Source organism: Rhinoderma darwinii, chromosome 1 (genome assembly GCF_050947455.1).
Source record: "Rhinoderma darwinii isolate aRhiDar2 chromosome 1, aRhiDar2.hap1, whole genome shotgun sequence".
Classification (NCBI taxonomy): Eukaryota; Metazoa; Chordata; class Amphibia; order Anura; family Rhinodermatidae; genus Rhinoderma; species Rhinoderma darwinii.
The window spans coordinates 201002588-201020246 of NC_134687.1; the positions used below are offsets into that span (position 1 = coordinate 201002588).

The 17659-nt window shown below is 41.9% G+C and overlaps 1 protein-coding gene across 2 annotated transcripts in view; it reads left to right on the plus strand.

Annotated features, from left to right (window-relative positions):
• Nucleotides 1-17659, plus strand: part of GRSF1 (G-rich RNA sequence binding factor 1) — a 76394-nt gene that overhangs the window by 31296 nt on the left and 27439 nt on the right. For both annotated transcript variants that reach the window (XM_075860722.1, XM_075860723.1), the window contains exons 5-6: nucleotides 2914-3052; nucleotides 15753-15934. In XM_075860722.1, the coding sequence (XP_075716837.1) occupies nucleotides 2914-3052; nucleotides 15753-15934 (321 nt within the window). The remainder of the gene's footprint in view (nucleotides 1-2913; nucleotides 3053-15752; nucleotides 15935-17659) is intronic.

Genomic DNA, 17659 nt, shown 5'->3' on the forward strand with positions numbered 1-17659 from the left:
CAGGACATCTGGATTTTTCACGTGGATGACACCAGTGTTCTCAGACCCCTCACACGATCGCTGCCTTCCGAAATATAGTTTATCCTTCAGAGTCTGAATCTCTACAGTTGGTGGTTGTGTCGATCGTACAGGGTGAGTTTCTCTCTTTATTTGACATCTGCGATGCTTGCCTCCACATCCCCATTGCCCAGTTCCAAAGGCAGTTCCTACACATCGCTATCCGTTCTCAAAACATTTTCTGTTTGCCCCCCCCCCCCCAACCTTTTGGGCTTGCCATGGTGCCTCAAGTCTTCAAAGTCATGGCAGCAATTCTGCTGATACTTACATTCAGGGGTGTCGCCATAATCCCTTACCTTGACAATCTTTGAGAGGACCCTCTCTTCAGGCAGGACAAATTACTCAACCTCAGGATTACTCTGAACACTACAGTGGTTTGGTTGGATTGTCAACCATCACAAATACCGCCCTCCCCCAGCCTTTCTCAAAACGTGGCGTTTTTGGGGATAATCTTTAACACCGGGACACACTGGGTATTTCTCCCTGACAAAAGGTCAAGTTCATCTGCCTCGGCTCTCCTTTGTATGGGCACTTCTTATTCCATTTGGTTCTGCATAAAGTTTTGGGCAGACTAGACTGCATTATAGGCCTTTTCCTATGGCCAATTCAACACCCGTTCCAATAGAAGAGAATGCGTTGGAAGGAGACAAGTCTCCGCCACAATGGACAGAAAGATCCTCCTGCCCCTGAGATTCTTCATGGACACCAGCCTCTATGGATGGTATGTAGTCTTTGGTTCTAGCACTGCCCAGGGCAGTAGTCGCTGGAGGAAGTCTCTCTGCAGATCAATATCTTGGAGCTCATGGCCATTTTCTTGGCCTTCTCTATTTGATGGGATGTTAGCGCAGTAGAGATCAGAGTCTAGATTGACAAGTCGACCATGATGGTATGCCTAAACCACCAGGAGGGCACCCACAGTGAGGCCGCAATGCAGGAATCCTCTTGGACTCTGCTCTGGGCAAAAGCACATGTTCCAGCTCTGCAATCCATATTGCAGGACTGGACAACAGGGCTGCGGATTTCCTCAGCCGTGAGAAACTTTCGTGGGGAGTGGTCTTTTTATCTGAAAGTATTTATCCAAACTTGCCGCAAGTGGGAAACGCCGGAGGTCAGCATTTTAACCCCAAAGACTCCTTTGTCCCAGGCAGTAGCTCTTCTCACTGATCCTTCTGAAATGCTGTACATCTCCTCTGCTGAATCTATTTTTTCAGGCTCTGTGTATTCTTTGCCTTGTTTGCTTGATTTGGCCTCACCCTTTTTGGTTTAGTATAAAAGTCATCCTCGCCAGATTATTGAACTTCCAGATTTTTTTTATTTTTTTTTGGTTTGCTTCTCCAGTTGTTGTGTTAAGCTGACAATCTACCCCAATTGGAGTCATACAAACCAAAATACACAAGATCTCAATATAAAAAATACCCTTTATTGAATACATTTAAAATACACAATGGTAATGATGTATAAAAAGGAGCAACTTGTGAGACAAAACACACCTTCCACTAGATGTGGAATTGGGCACTTAATATGATGCAGTTATTATCTAGAGATCTACAATGCAATGAGTGGCTACTAAAACACATATATATTATTTCTGCAAACCTAGCATGCAATGAAATGATTTAAGGAAACCATGCAAAAGGAAGTATGTATGTTTGAACAGAAAGAAACCTGTTTCCTCGCCTGCAGGAGATATATATAATGCAACCGTGAGGTATCACTTAATGGTGTTTGGAAGAAAAAGTCCTATTTAAGGATAAAGATAGCTCACCTAGATGTAAGACCTGTTTAGTGTGGATGGCCTGCTGTAGAAGGAGCCAACCTCCCCTTTTTTCCTTTTTTTTTTTTTTTTGTTTTTTTTGATTTATTTATTTATTTTTTAGTTTGCCTCGTGTCAGCATCTTAGGCCTCATTCACACGACAGGGTTTCCCGGCCGGGTGCCGACCGTTCATAAATCGGCCGGCACCCGGCTGCATTAGGAATAATAGACCCCTAATGGGGCTATTCACACGACCGATTTTTTGACGGCCGGGAAAACCGGGCGTCAAAAAATAGGACATGCTCTATTTTTGGCCGGGTACCCGGCCGCCCGGCTCCCATAGAAGTCTATGGGGCCGGGTAATACACGGCCATCACCGGAATGTGTCCCGAGTGATGGCCGGGTTTTCCGTCGCTTGCGCTCTATCTCCTCCTCACAGCGCAGAGTGCATGTGAGGAGGAGGAGGAGTTCATGCCATTCGGACGAATGGCTGTACACTGTGTGGCAGGGCCGGGGTGTACAGCAGGTGGAGGGAGCACTGCGCTGGCTCCCTTCCCCTGCTTGTTTTAAAAGCGCCCTGGCCCGGCGACACCTTCCATGGCGCCGCTAGCAGCTGCGGCTGCTACTACTGTAACGACATCACTATAGCAGAGCAGGGAGGTATCTCCCCGCTCTGCTATGTGCTAGCCCCAATTTAGCTCCTTGAAGGAGCGGAATCCCTGTGTTTTCGGGGATTCCGCTCCTGGACAGAGCGCTTGATGTCTGTCCATATCTGGGCAGTGACATCAGGGGAAACTCCTGAAGAGGAATCCCTGAACACATGGGGATTCCCCTTCAGGAGTTGCCGCTGATGTCACTGTCAAGATCTGCCCGGCCCGGAACGGATGCAAAACTCTATGCAAACCGGCCGAGCAAAATGGGCGATTTTACCGGCCGACACTCGGGCTCGGGCGGGACCCTGTCGTGTGAATCCCGCCTTAGTGGCAGTGCCTATAGCCCAAATTAATGCAATGAGCAAAGGATTTTACAGTAAATGCAAAAATTGTTTTTTTGTTTTTTTTGAGCAATGGACTTTGTTTTATTGAAGCGTGTGTCTTTACAGGTCTAAGTATAGCCGATGAAGGCATAACATTTGTGTTTGACCAGAGAGGGCGAAAGTCCGGGGAGGCATTTGTACAGTTTGTTTCCGAAGAACATTCAGAACAAGCACTTATGAGACACAAGCAGGAAATAGGCAGCAGGTATGTGTACTTTTTTCCACACCAGAGATGGTGTACAATTGCCATTGCATACTAGTATTGTATTTGATTATTTTAGTTATTGGTTCCTAGCGACTGACACTCAAGGCATTTTCATAGGATATGTTATTTTCTGGTCGATGGGGAACCAATAGGGAGAATGGTGGTATTGTATCCACTTTCCCTAAATACAAGGCAGAAGATAAAAAATACCAATCATTGGAAACATACAAGTCCCATAATACAGAAACAGACCAGCATGTTGTGTCCAGCTTCCCATAGGCTTCAATGAAGAGGTGTGGAAGAATCACTTTTCTCCAGTCATCCTCCATGACCGCACCACAGGAGGTTGACTCCACACCCTAATGGGGACAGGAAACACAGAGGTTAAAAGCCCCTCCCCATCCTTACTCAGTGTTTTTCTTGTCCCTATGGGGGCAGGGCAGAGAAGTGCTGTGAGAACAGTCTAGTACGTTTTTTAACTTTTCTGGTTCACTTACCACGCAGCGGAGGTCGATCGGTATCCTTCGTCCTGCGCCTCTTCGGAGGTTGAGCAGAATGGTCCCAAAGAAACTTTGGCTCCGGTCCTCCTTGAGCTCCATAGCCATATTCCCAGGGCCTCTTCCGCTTGTATGGGACGCCAGCCGCTGAATAAAGATACTTCCGGTTTCGCGATGACTACTTCCGATCGGAAGAATGCATATGCGTTCCAAAGCTAAACTAAGTAGCGGCAAACACGGAAATTATGAACATTTCAGCGGATTGGAGGCCCTGGAGAAAGATTCCCTCAGATTGGACGAGGAAGGCGCTGATCCCGGCGGCGAGATGTAAAAACACCCTGATCAAGAGGTTCTTTTTACTAAGGTAGGACAAATCCTACATGTCTATAATGCCTGAGATAGAAGGATCCTCCTCCTGCTCTGGTTATGTAGACCGCAGCGCAAACCCCGGCCCAGTAAGTATTACTCTCAGGGGATCTGGAATTCTTTAGCAGGGGGAGTGAATTACTTATATTTACCTTTTTTTTGTTTCTTGACAGAGGCCCCCCAAAAATCTAAAGAAAAGACACATATAACCTGTAAATGTGGCATTTGTTCTAAAAAAAAACTACCAGGTGCCCATAAGAAACCCCTCTGTCAAGCGTGTAAAGAGAAAATTATGCAAGAAAAACAACCCTCTTTAATGGATGAGATAAAAACCCTTTTGCGAGTAGTGATACAGTCGTCTCTAGCAGCTTTCTCGCGATCAAACATGCTCTCCGTTTCCATCCCGGTGGGAAAAAAATAAAGCTCATCCCAGATGATGATTCTGACTCTAAAAGCTGTCCGTTCTCTATTCCTGAAGATATGGGGGAAGGGGAATTATCTCATATCATGGAAAGAGTATGATGAAGACAGAAAATATTATTTTTCATCAGAATATATGGCTGAATTACTTCAGGCCATAAGAAGCACTATGGCGATTCAAGAAATTTAAAGAAAAAAAGAACCGTTAATGATGAAATGTCCGCAGGATTAGGAAATAGGATGAAACGTCTTTTTCCCATTCATGAAAATATTCAAAAATTAATTAAGCAGAAGTGGGAAAATCCAGAGAAAAGGCTGAGTATTCCAGGGGAGCGAAGATCACTTTCCCTTCGCTGACAAACAAATAAAAATCTGGGAAGAAATTCCAAAAATTTATATAAAGGTAGCCAAAGTGGCTAGGAGAACGACCCTTCCGTTCAAAGACTCCTCTCCGCTCAAAGATCCTATGGATCGGAAAGCGGAGACACTATTAATAAAGACCTGGGAAACATCTTCAGCCCTTTTAGAAACTAATGTAGCATCTACCTGTCTAGCTCGATCCATGTTTCATTGGCTAGATCAGCTGGAAGCCCCTTTGAGGGAGGGTACCCCTAGGGATGGAATCCTGGCATCCCTTCCTTTACTACAACAAGCTACAGGGTTCTTAGCTGATGCCTCAGCTGAGTCGGTAAGAGTCGCAGCAAGAACTGCTGTCCTCTCAAGCGCTGCTAGACGATCCTTGGGACGCAAATTGTGGTCGGTGGTACAGTTTCCAAATCGAAACTATGTACTATCCCGTTCAAGGGAGAATGTGTTTGGACCCACACTGGATAAGTTCCTTGAAAAGCTCTCTGACAATAAAAAAGCTTTACCCGAAGCCAAAAAAAATAAATATTCAGTTCGGCCTTCCAAAAGTCAGTCCCAAGACTATAAAGGTAAAGGAAAGTCTGGGAGATGGAGTTACCTAGAAGGTGGCAAGGGAAGAATTTTCCTTAATACCAACCGACCAAATGCAGATAAACCGTGACCGTGAAAGTGGGTGGAAGAATCTCACAATTTTACAAGGAACTGGAAAACATGACCACAAACACCTGGATCTTAAATACAGTTCAAAAAGGATACAAAATAGAATATTCTTCATATCCCCCTGGGAAATTTGTCATTACAAATCTACAGACCCCTTTTCTTCAAAAGGAACTGCAAAACGGAATCCTGAAACTCCTTCAGATGAGTCATTTTACCAGTTCCTCAGGAAGAGGAAGGATTAGGCATTCATCTCACCTATTTTTGGTTAAAAAAAAACCGGACTGCTCTTTCAGGACAATAATAAATCTAAAACCGTTAAACAAATTTGTATCCTACCATTGTTTCAAGATGGAGTCAACAATCCCACTGATTCGGAAAAATCACATGCCACATAGACATTTTTGATATCGGGGATGAATAGGTTAAGATTTGCCATCATTCAGAATCGAAAGATATATCCCTTCCAGTTTTCCTCCTTTCCGTTGGGGATTTCTTCCGCCCCAAGGATCCTCACAAAGTTAATGGTGGAGATAGTGGCTTATTTAACCCCTTCCCGCTTTTGGGCGTGACGGTACGTCCAAATTCAAAGTGAGTTCCCGCACACGGGCGTACAGTCACGCCCTGTAGATAAAGCGAGCACAGGAGCTGTGCGCTCTTTATCTTCAGCGGCTGTCAGCTGTTACACACAGCTGACATCCCGCTGCAATGGCTGAGATGGCAGTTCCCGCAGATCGCAGCCATTTAACCCCTTCAATGCGGCTGTCAATGACGTCCGCTGCATTGAAGTGGTTGACAGAGGGAGGGAGCTCCCTCTGTATCCCCCGGGCCCCCCCCCTGCGATTTGATCGCGGGTCGCGATGGTTGCTATGTAAACCAGGAAGCCATTGCTAGGCTTCCTGGTTGCCCAGGTACGGAAGCCTAATAGGTCCTGCCCGAGGCAGGACCTAATACGCTAACTGTCAGATGATGAATGACAGTTACAATACACTGCACTACATAAGTAGTGCAGTGTATTGTACCGGGGATCAGAAGACCAGATCTTAGTCCCCAGGTAAGTGTAATAGAAAAAAAATTGAAAGAAAAAAAAAAAGTTTAAAATAATAAAAAACAACAATCGCCCTGTTTCCCTGATCAACTCCTTTATTATTAGAAAAATATGAAAACATGAAAAAAAACTATACATAATCGGTATTTCCGCGTTCGGAACGGCCTGATCTATAAAAATAGCACATTATTTTTACCGCACAGTGAACACCGTAAACAATTTTAATAAAACACAATGACAGTATTTTATTTTTTGGTCATTTTGTCTCAAAAAAAATTTCATAAAAAGTTGCAAGTAATGCAAAATGGTACCAATAGACACTACAGTTCGTCACGCATAAAACAAGCCCTCCCGCAGCGATATCAACTAAAAAAATAAAGTTATGGCTGTCAGAAAATGGCGACACTAAAACTTTTTTTTTTTAGAAAAGAGTTTTTATTGTGGGAACGTAGTGAAACGTAAAAAAACTATATACATTTGGTGTCGCTGTAATCGTATCGACCCCCAGAATAAAGTTAACCTGTTTATCCTGCACGGTGAACACTAAAAAAAAAAAAAAAAAAAAAGCATTCTAGCATTGCTGTTTTGGTTTCCTCATCTCCCAAAAAATGGAATAAATAGTGATAAAAAAAAAATCGCATGTACCCCAAAACGGAGCCAATAAAAATTACAGCTCGTTCCACAAAAAACAAGCCCCCACACAGCTCCGTCAACGGAAAAATAACACGTTATGGCTCTCAAAACGCAATGATGCAAAATGAAGGACCGGACTAATTTTTTAGGTCCAGTAGAATTTCACTAAATACCCCACATTGTCATTTGCTGGACCACATAGGTGGACCCTATAGATGCAGCGGAGATGAGGAAACTTAGAGCCTTGTTCTGCTTATAGGGCTAGTGAAGAAGTCAAAGATTAGGCAATACTGGAGCGCAAATATTTTGTATAATACCCAATAAACCCGGCCTGTGCATAAAGGATTGGTTAGAAGAGTACCACACCAATCCATGGATTATTTATTCACCCCATTATTACATTATCCGATTATGACCTGATGCACTCTGCCCAGCTTACATATACCCTGATGCACTCTACCCAGCTTACATATACCCTTATATACTCCGCCCAGCTTACATATACCCTGATGTACTCCGCCCAGCTTACATATACCCTGATGTACTCCGCCCCAGCTTACATATACCCTGATGTACTCTGCCCAGCTTACATATACCCTGATGTACTCTGCCCAGCTTACATATAACCTGATGCACTCTGCCCAGCTTACATATGCCCCCACATTATAAACTGAAATACCAGTAAAACACCAAGCATAATCTGCTCTTCAAAAGCCAAATGGTGGTTCAACTGAGCCTGGCAGTGTGCCCAAACGGCAATTTATGACCACATATGGGGTATTACTGTATTCTGGAGAACCCGCTTAACCATTTATGGGATGTGTGTCTACGGTGGTACAAGCTGGGCACAACACATTTGGCACTGAAATGGCATATCTGTGGAAAACGGCAATTTTAAATCTGCAACATCTATTGTTTACTCATTTTTGCAAAACACTTGTGCGGTCAAAATGCTCACTACACCCCTAGATAAATTCTTTGAAGGATCTAGTTTCCAAAATGAGGTCATTTTTCGGGGGTACCACTGTACTGGAACTATAGCTCAGTGTAATATGGTGTCAAAAAACGAATCTTGTAAAATCTCCACTCCAAATACTAAATGGCGCTCCTTCCCTTTTAGAGCCTTGCTGTGTGTCCAAATAGCAGTTTATGACCACGTGTGGGGTATTTCCGTACTCTGAAGAAGTTGCTTTACAAATATTACGGTGCTTTTTCTCCTTTTTTTTGTTGAGAAAATGAAACCTTTTGTACTAATGCTACGTCTTGGTGGAAAAAAATTTAATTTTTCATTTTTACTGCCCAATTCTAATGAAATCTATGAATCACCTGGGGGGGGGGGGGTCAAAATGCTTGTTACACCCCTAGATTAATTCCTCAAGAGGTGTATTTTCCCAAATGCAGTCACTTTTGTGGGAGAACATTTTCCCCTGTACTGGTACCTTAGGAGCTTTACAAATGCGACATGGTGCCGAGAAATCAATCCAGCAAAATCTGTACTCCAAAAGCTAAATGGCGTGCCTTCCCTTTTGAGCCCTGATGTGTATTCATACAGTGGTTTATTACCACATATGGGGTATTTCCGTACTCTGGAGAAGTTGCTTCACAAATGTTACGGTGCTTTTCCTCATTTTGTTGAAAAAATTAAAAATTCTGAGGTAAAGCTACATCTTATTGGAAAATAATGTCATTTAATAATGTAATTTTTCATTATCACTGCCCAATTCGAATGAAATCTATGAAATACCTGTGTGGTCAAAATGCTCACTACACCCCTAGATGAATTCCTCTTCTAACCTGACATGGTGCCTGAAATATAATTTAAGAAAAGGAAGGCCGAAAAATCCACTAGGTGCTCCCTTGCTGCCTGGGCCTTTGTTTCAGGCCCGTAGCACACTAGGGCCACATGTTTGATATTTCTAAAAACTGCAGAATCAGGACAATAAATATTCAGTTGTTTCTCTGGTAAAAACCTTCAGTATTAAAGGAAAAATGGATTAAAATTGCAAATTTCATTTTTTTTGCAGAAATTCAAATTTCCCTTCCACTTTGCTTTAATTCCTGTGAAACGCATAAAGGGTTAGGAAACTTTCTAAATGCTGTTTTGAATACTTTAAGGGGTGCAGTTTTTTTTAAATGGGGTGATTTGTGGGGGTTCCTAATATATAAGGCCCTCAAAACTACTTCAGATCTGAACTGTTTCCTTAAAAAATAGCCTTTTGAAATTTTCTTGAAAATGTTATCAATTTCTGCTATACTTATAAGCCTTGTAACGTCCTAGAAAAATGAAAGGATGTTCAAAAAATGATGCAAACATAAACTAGACATATGGGAAATGTTAACTAGTCACTATTTTGTGTGGTATAACTATCTGTCTTACAAGCAGATACTTTCGAATTTAGAAAAATGCTAATTTTTGCAAATTTTCTATAAATTTTGGTGTTTTTTACAAAAAATATTGAATTTATCGACCAAATTTTTTCACTAACCTAAAGTACAATATTTCACGAGAAAACAGTCTCAAAATCGCTTGGATCGGTAAAAGCATTCCGGAGTTATTGCCACATAAAGTGACACATGTCAGATTTTAAAAAATGAGGCTGTGTCATTTGGTCCCTTTAGGACGCAGCCTGTTTTGGCCTTGTGGCACAGCCGATTTTTTTATTTTATTTATTTTTTATTTATTTATTTTTTAAATCTGACGCGTCACTTTATGTGGTAATCACTCCGGAATACTTTTACCTATCCAAGCGATTCTGAGATTGTTTTCTCGTGACATATTGTACTTTATGATAGTGGAAAAATGTGGTCGATAAATTCAATATTTAAACGTGGAAAAAAACAATTTAGAGAAAATTTGCAAAAATTAGCATTTTTCTCAATTTAAATGTATCTGCTTGTAAAACCGATCGTAATACCACACAAAATACTAGTTACCATTTCCCATATGTGTACTTTATATTTGCATCGTTTTTTGAACATCCTTCTATTTTTCTACGACGTTACAAGGCTTAGAACTTTAGCAGCAATTTCTCACATTATCAAGAAAAATTTAAAAGGCTATTTTTACAGGGACCAGTTCAGTTCTGAAGTGGTTTTGAGGGCCTTCTATATTAGAATCCCCCAATAAATCACCCCTTTTTAAAAACTGCACCCCTCAAAGTATTCAAAACAGCATTCAGAAAGTTTCTTAACCCTTTAGGCGTTTCACAGGAAATAAAGCAATGTAGAGGGGAAATTTAGAAATTTCTCTTTTTTTTTTTTTTTGGACGAAATTCATTTGTAAGAAAAAAAATTGTGTAACACAGAAGGTTTTACCAGAGAAATACAACTTAATATTTATTGCCCAGGTCCTGCAGTTTTTAGGAATATCCCACATGTGGCCCTAGTGCCCTAATGGACCGAAAAACCGGCCTCGGAATCAAAGGAGCACCTAGTGGATTTTGGGGCCTGCTTATTTTTAGATTATATTTTAGGCACCATGTCAGGTTTGAAGAGGTTTTGTGGTGCCAAAACAGTGGAAACGTCCCAAAAGTGACCCCATTTTGGAAACTAGACCCCTCAAGGAATTTATCTAGGGGTATAGTTAGCACTTTGACCCCACAGTTATTTTGCTATATTCATTGGAGTTAGTTTGTGAAAATGAAAATCTTCTTCTTTTTTTTTCTGAAAAAACATAGACATTTTTAATATTTACAAGGAATAAAGAAGAAAATGCACCCCAACATTTGTAAAGCATCTTCTCCCGATTACGGAAGTACCCCATATGTGGTAATAAACTGCTGTTTGGACCCACGGCAGCGCTCAGAAGGGAAGGAGCGCTATTTGGGTTTTGGAGCGCAGATTTTGCTGGATTGGTTTTTAGTGCCATGTCGCGATTGCAACGCCCTGGAGGGAACAAAACCGTGGAAACACCCCAAAAGTGACCCCATTTGGGAAACTACACCCCTCAAGGAATTTTTCTAGGGGTATAGTAAGCATTTATACCACACAGGTTTTTTTGCAGAATTTAGTAGAACTAGGCCGTGAAAAAAATATATAAACATTTTTGTCCACTAAAATGTTGAATTTTTTAATTTTCACAAGGGGTAAAGGAGATAGTCGGCCTAAATTTGTAACGCAATCTCTCCGGAGTATGACAATACCCCACGTATGGTAATAATAATTTTTTCTTAATAGAAATTAATTAACCTTGGCAGGACTGATCCTTTTTTTGTTTTACAATTTTAGTTTTTCACTCCCCGCCTTCCAAACGCCATAACTTTTTTATTTTTCCATGAATTGAGCGGTGTGAGGGCTTATTTTTGGCAGGACGAGCTGTAGTTTTTATTGGTACCATTTTTTGGTACATGCAACTTTTTGATCACTTTTTATTACATTTTATTTAGAGCTTTGGTGACCAAAAACAGTGATTTTGGCGGTTTAAATTATTTTTCTTACGGCGTTCATAATGCGCTATAAATGATAATTTTTACTTAATTCTGCGGGTCGGTACGATTACGGCGATACCATATGTATATAGTTTTTTATGTTTTGCAGCGTTTGCACAATAAAATCACTTTAAAAAAAAAAATTATTTTCTGTGTCACCATATTCTGAGAGCCGTAACTTTTTTATTTTTCAGTCAAAAAAGCTGTGTAGGGGCTTGTTTTTTGCAGGATGGGTTGTAGTTCTTATTGATACTATTTTCGGGTACATGCGACTTTTTGATCACTTTATATTCTATATTTTGGGAGGGGTGGTGACCAAAAAATTGTTTAGTTTTTTTTTTTTTGTTTTTTTTGGGGCGTTCACCGTGCGGTAAAAATAACATTATAGTTTTATAGATTGGGTCGTTGCGAACGCGGTGATACCAAATATGTGTACTGTTTTTTTTTTTTTTGTTTTTTTTTTTAATAGTTTCATTTTTTCCCTATAATAAGACATTTTTTTTTCCTATAATAAAAGAACTTATTTTTACACTTTTTTGTAAAAAATTGTATTAACTTTTTTTTTTCTTTACTTTTTACACTTTCTTTTTTTAACTGCAGCTCTGATTGCTGCTAGAATACATTACACTACCTAGGTAGTGTAATGTATTCCAACTGTCCGTGTGATGTCACAGTCACTCTGACAGTTAGTCTACGAGGAACAGCCAGAGGCTGATCCTCATAGGCTTCCATACATGGCAGACCCGGAGGCCGTTGCCTGGCCCCCGGGTGCCATCACAAGCATCAGCAGCCCCCACAATTCCATGGGGGCTGCTGATGTGCTACAAACCCCCTACATGCGGAGATCGCAATCGAGCCCCGCATGTAACGGGTTAATTGCCGAAATCAGCGGCAATGAGACGCTGATCGGCAAAAGTGGAGTGTCAGCTGTCAGGGACAGCTGACCTCCCGGTTCCCGATGCACACTGTCGCCGACACTGCATCGTGTATGGCAGTGACGTCATGTCATTCTGACAGGAAGTCTATCAGGAGGCTGGTCCTGATAGGCTTCCGTACATGGCAGACACGGAGGCCATTACTTGGCCTCCGATCGCCATGCTAGCCATCTGCAAACCTCACGATTTCATTGTGAGGTCTGCCGATGTGCTAGAAACCCCTTAATGCGGTGATTGCAATTGATCACCGCAATTAAGAGGTTAATTGCCGAAATCAGCGGAAGTAAGCCGCTGATCGGCATACAGTGGAGTGTCAGCTATCAGGGACAGCTGGCCTCCCGGTACCTGGTGCACACGGTCGCCGACAGTGTGCACCGGGAACCACGCAGTAACTGTACGTCCCTGTGCGCTAAGACACTGGCCACATGGACGTACAGTTGCGTCGTGGTGCGCCTAGGGGTTAAGGAAACAAGAAATAAATATTCCTTATTTAGACTATTTTCTCATTGTTGCTCATGTATCACCCATCTTGCAGATTCACCTAAAAAAGAGCTGCCAGGTTCTTCAATATTTAGGTTTGATCATAAACTCCAAAAAAAATCGGATTTTCAGCCATCGAGACAAAAGGTATTTTTAGGAGTTCTACTAAACTCTCAAAAACAAACATCTTTTTTACCTCAGGACAAGAGACTACAACTTATCCAGAAGATAGCTTCCTTCTGGAAACTAAGAAGAGTCACATTGAGAAACGCCATGTCAGTACTAGGATCCATAACTGCGTGTATTCAGTCAGTGGCATGGTGTCAAGTTCATACCAGACCTCTTCAAAGTCTGATACTGGCCACCTGGGGCAAGGATCCTCTATCTATGGAAAAGAAGATTCCTCTGTCCAGTTAAGCAACGTCTTCTCTCCTCTGGTAGATATTTTTAAAAAATCAGAAAAAATAGGTTTTGTGGCATCAATTTCCAGTAATATCCGTGTCCACCGACACCAGCAAAAGAGGCTGGGGAGCGCTGGTACTACAGCAAACGTTCCAAGGTATTTGGGACCTGACAGTCTCTCACCATTCCTCGAACTTCCGGGAGTTAATTGCGGTTTGGGAGACCCTGAAAGCATCAAGTCCTCTAACTGCAGGGTCTCCTGTTCGAGTCTATTCAAACATGACTATTGTAGCTCATTTACGTCACCAAGGGGGCACAAGATATCAGTCTTCAAGCTTTATCAACAAATATTTTTTGGGGCAGAATCGCACCTACTGTCCCTGACAGCCATTCATCTCAAGGGCTCATGCAATATGCAGGCCGATTTTCTAAGCAGGAATAATCTGTATCCAAACGAATAGAGCTTAAACGATCAAGTCTTCCAGTTCATCACCCAGAAATGGGGGCGTCCTCAAATAGATCTCTTTGCATCCCAAAGAAATCACAAAGTCCCTCCTTTTTTTTTTTTTTCCTCTCAAACCCAAAAGATGCCTCTGTAGGGGTGGACACACTAGTTCGCAAATGGGATTACCAGCTGGCCTAGGCCTTTCCTCCCTTTTCCCTGCTATCCAGGGTCCTACAAAAGATGTGGAGAGAAAAAAATAGATTTCATCTTGGTGGCTCCCTTTTGGCCCAAAAGAAGCTTGTTTTCTCTCCTAAACAACCTAAAGCTGGAAGACCCCATAATTTTACCCCATTCGATAGACCTTCTACATTAGGGGCCTGTTTTTCATCCGGACCCTCAAAAGTTTTGCCTTTCTGCATGGCTTCTGAAGTCCATCCTAAAATCTAGATGCATGTCTGACTGACTGACTTATTTTTTTTTCCTACTAGACTGGAGTGTCTGAATAACAGTGTATATATACAAAAGTTTAGAAAACTTTTTTATTTTTGTGATGAAAGTCCACCTGACCCGTTCAATCCTAATATATTGAAGGATTTTTTTTTACATGCGGGCCTCGATAAAGGACTAAGAGCACATTAAAACTACAGGTCTCAGCCTTGAGCAGTTTTTTTTTCTTTAGATTTAGCAAATCCTAGGTGGATTAAACTCTTTATAAAGCGATTTTAAGATGCCTTGAGGTATCCAGTGAATGGAGAATAGATCGAAATTTGTTTATTAAATTTCAAGGCCCAAATAAGAGAGAGTGCTCTTTGATATTTTCTTTCCAATTAGATTAAAAAGGCAATTTGTCAATCATACACCATTCAAGGCTTAGCTCCTCCAAGCAAACGTAAAGCTTACTCGACAAGAGCAGTCTCACTTGGACTGAGAGGGCTAATGCAACCATCGAGCAGATCTGTAGAGCAGCAACCTGGTCTACCCCTCATACTTTCTCCAAACGCTACCGTTTGGACATTTTTTCAACTAAAGATCTCTCCTTTGGGAGAGAAGTACTTCAAGCAGTGGTCCCTCCCTAAAGGTTATCATTTGGTATTCTCCTGTGGTGCTGTCATGGAGGATGACTGGAGAAAATAGAATTAGTTCTTACTGGTAATTCGGTTTCTAGGAATCCTCCGTGACCGCACCCTTTTTTACCTCCCTATGGTTCTTGGGTGTCTTGTGATGCTAATAGTTATTTGTAAAACACTGATGGAGTTAGGATGGGGAGGGGTTTTTAACTTGTGTTTCCTGTCACTATTAGGGTGTGGTGTCAACCTCCTGTGGTGCTGTCATGGAGGATTCCTAGAAACCAAATTACCGGTAAGAACTAATTCTATTTTTGACCCTGGTCTAGAGAAGTGATGGGGAGGACAGAGGATCCCTGTACTCGCGACCACCTCTCTAATTATTCTCTGCCTGGATGCGGCAGCTGCCTCGCCATGCCGGGCAGGGGTTGGTTGACACCCCCCCCCCTTTCTGGGGATAGCTGGGGTCCACATCTATCAGACATTATAGCATATCCTGTAGCCATATTGGAGAAGAATAACCCCCTATAAAACCCAGAATAGATGTCCGCATTACTGTGTTTAGATATTGAAGTGAATGGGAGTTTCAGAAACCGCGTATATTCAATTAACTTCTATGGGAGTTCCAGAAATAGCAAGGCAAAGCAAAAATGTTTCCCCGGCTGTTTCTGGAAAATTTTGCCACCTCGTAAATCAGTGGCTGGAGTCCAGCGGCTAAAGGTAGGACGGGGGTCAGGGGGCCCTGTTCTAGATATAGGTGTAACCCGCATATATTGGATATTTATTGCATATCCTATTGCATATCTTTTGTAATACAATTCTTCGTTTAGGATCTTATAAGCTAAACCGTGAGCTTCCATACATAAATTAGACTTATAAACTTCTATATTTCTCTGATCTGAATATCTCACTTTGATGATTTGCATTTATTTTATCTATTTATTTTTTCTGCCTTCTAAGGTACATTGAAATTTTTCCAAGCAAAAAAAATGAAATTCAAAATGCTCGATTGATTGTTAGAAGAAGGAAAGGTGTCACTTTTGCCTCGACCATGAAAGAACTTTATGACCCAGACATTTCTCCTATAAATGAAAATAAAGACCGGCAGTCTGACATGGTCAGTGAGAACAATCACATGAATGGTGAGATACTGATCTCTTAACCTCTTACTGTTTTTCTAGAACTGAATAAATGCACACATGTAAAGGCCCATTTACACAGGACAATGTTTGGACAAACAAGCGTTGATACGAACGATCATTTCCTTGTGTAACTGTTAATCTTTTATGCTTCCCTGAAAGTCATCGTTGTCTGCAGTAGGGATGTCACAATACCAGAATTTGGACTTCGATACCGATACTTTGTGTAGTATTGCAATTTCGATACCAAAACGAAACTTTGCCAACAATAAGTATGTTGCCTTGCAGCGCTGTGGTCCTGGGTTCAAATCCAACCAAGGACAACATCTGCATGCAGTTTGTATGTTCTCCCTCTGTTTGCGTGGGTTTCCTCCGGGTACACAGGCAGTTGTTAGTACATACCGAAGTATGCCCTAACAGGAAATATGTTAAGACAGCCCTGGGGTCCTTCAATGGACCCTGGGCTGTCTGCCCATATATGGTATGTCCCTCAATCACGTCTCATTTTCCTCTTGAATGCTACGGTGGGGGTCAGCTTTAGATCGCAGCGTTCAGGAGAATAGCGGTGGAGATTTAAAGCTGCCTGCCACCGTATGGCTGTATTAGCCCCGCTCCATAACGGCGGAGATCAGAGAAACTTCTCGACATATGCTTTAAATGTAGTCGTGACGGAACAGTGGCATCTGTCATCCATAGACTGTATCGGTATACGTGTTCGTTCTTAACTTTCATGATATTTACTTTTAACGGATGCCTGTGATGTATGCCATACAGTGCGGGATCCCGTTGTATGGAATAGCGCAGTCTACTGAAAGTAAAAAAAAGTATACCAGTGCGGCGGAGGCCAAAAGTCCGCTATTTTGGCCTAAGTTCGGCTAATGGTACCCTATGGTCACGTTTAGCGTGCATGTCGGTAGTTTTCCTGGCTTACCTGCCAAATGTTCATTGCAAATGTGATGTAAACAGGGCCTTAGAATCATGTTGCAAACTGCCACAATGCAAGGAGCAGCACACACTGAAAAAGTTCAAAAAGAGGATCTGTCACTAGTTTATTAATGCCCTATGTAAGGGTGGCACCACCAGTGCAATATATGAGCACAGGAACCAGGTAGGAGTCAGATTTTACACCGCTTTACTTCAGAAATTAAATGAGTATCTGTGGGTTATACAGTGACACAATATCAGTCTCTGCTAATATCCACATGTCACAGGCTTGTCCTCCGCTCCCACTTGCCACATCAGTGAGGACAGTCCCAGCAGTTCTCAGCCACACTCCTGTAGCTGTCTGTCTTCACAGTTTTCTCCAGATGCTGCTTTCTTTACAGACATTCCGTTCAGGAGTCTCTTTGTGGGCCTCTTTATACTCTCCTCTCATGAGTTTCTCTGCAGTCTCTCTCCATCCACACTCTCTTGTCTGATCCTCTCGCACAGAGCTCCGCCTCCTGCTCCTTCCCTTGCTTTCTAGAACTTTCCTCAGTCTCCTATGCTGGGCTTTCTGGGCATGCTCTGTACAATCTGTCAACTTACTCATTAGTAAAAATATTCCTTCTATGGATATAACCAGACAGATAATAGTAATAACAAGCTACAGGATACACATAGTACAGCTGAATACAGTTTACACAGACTACTATCGTTTATCTCTTCACTAATAGATGCTATGATGCTAATAACTACAGTGTAAATTTTTTTTTCCAAAAAGTTTACATGTAAAGTTATGTGCATTTT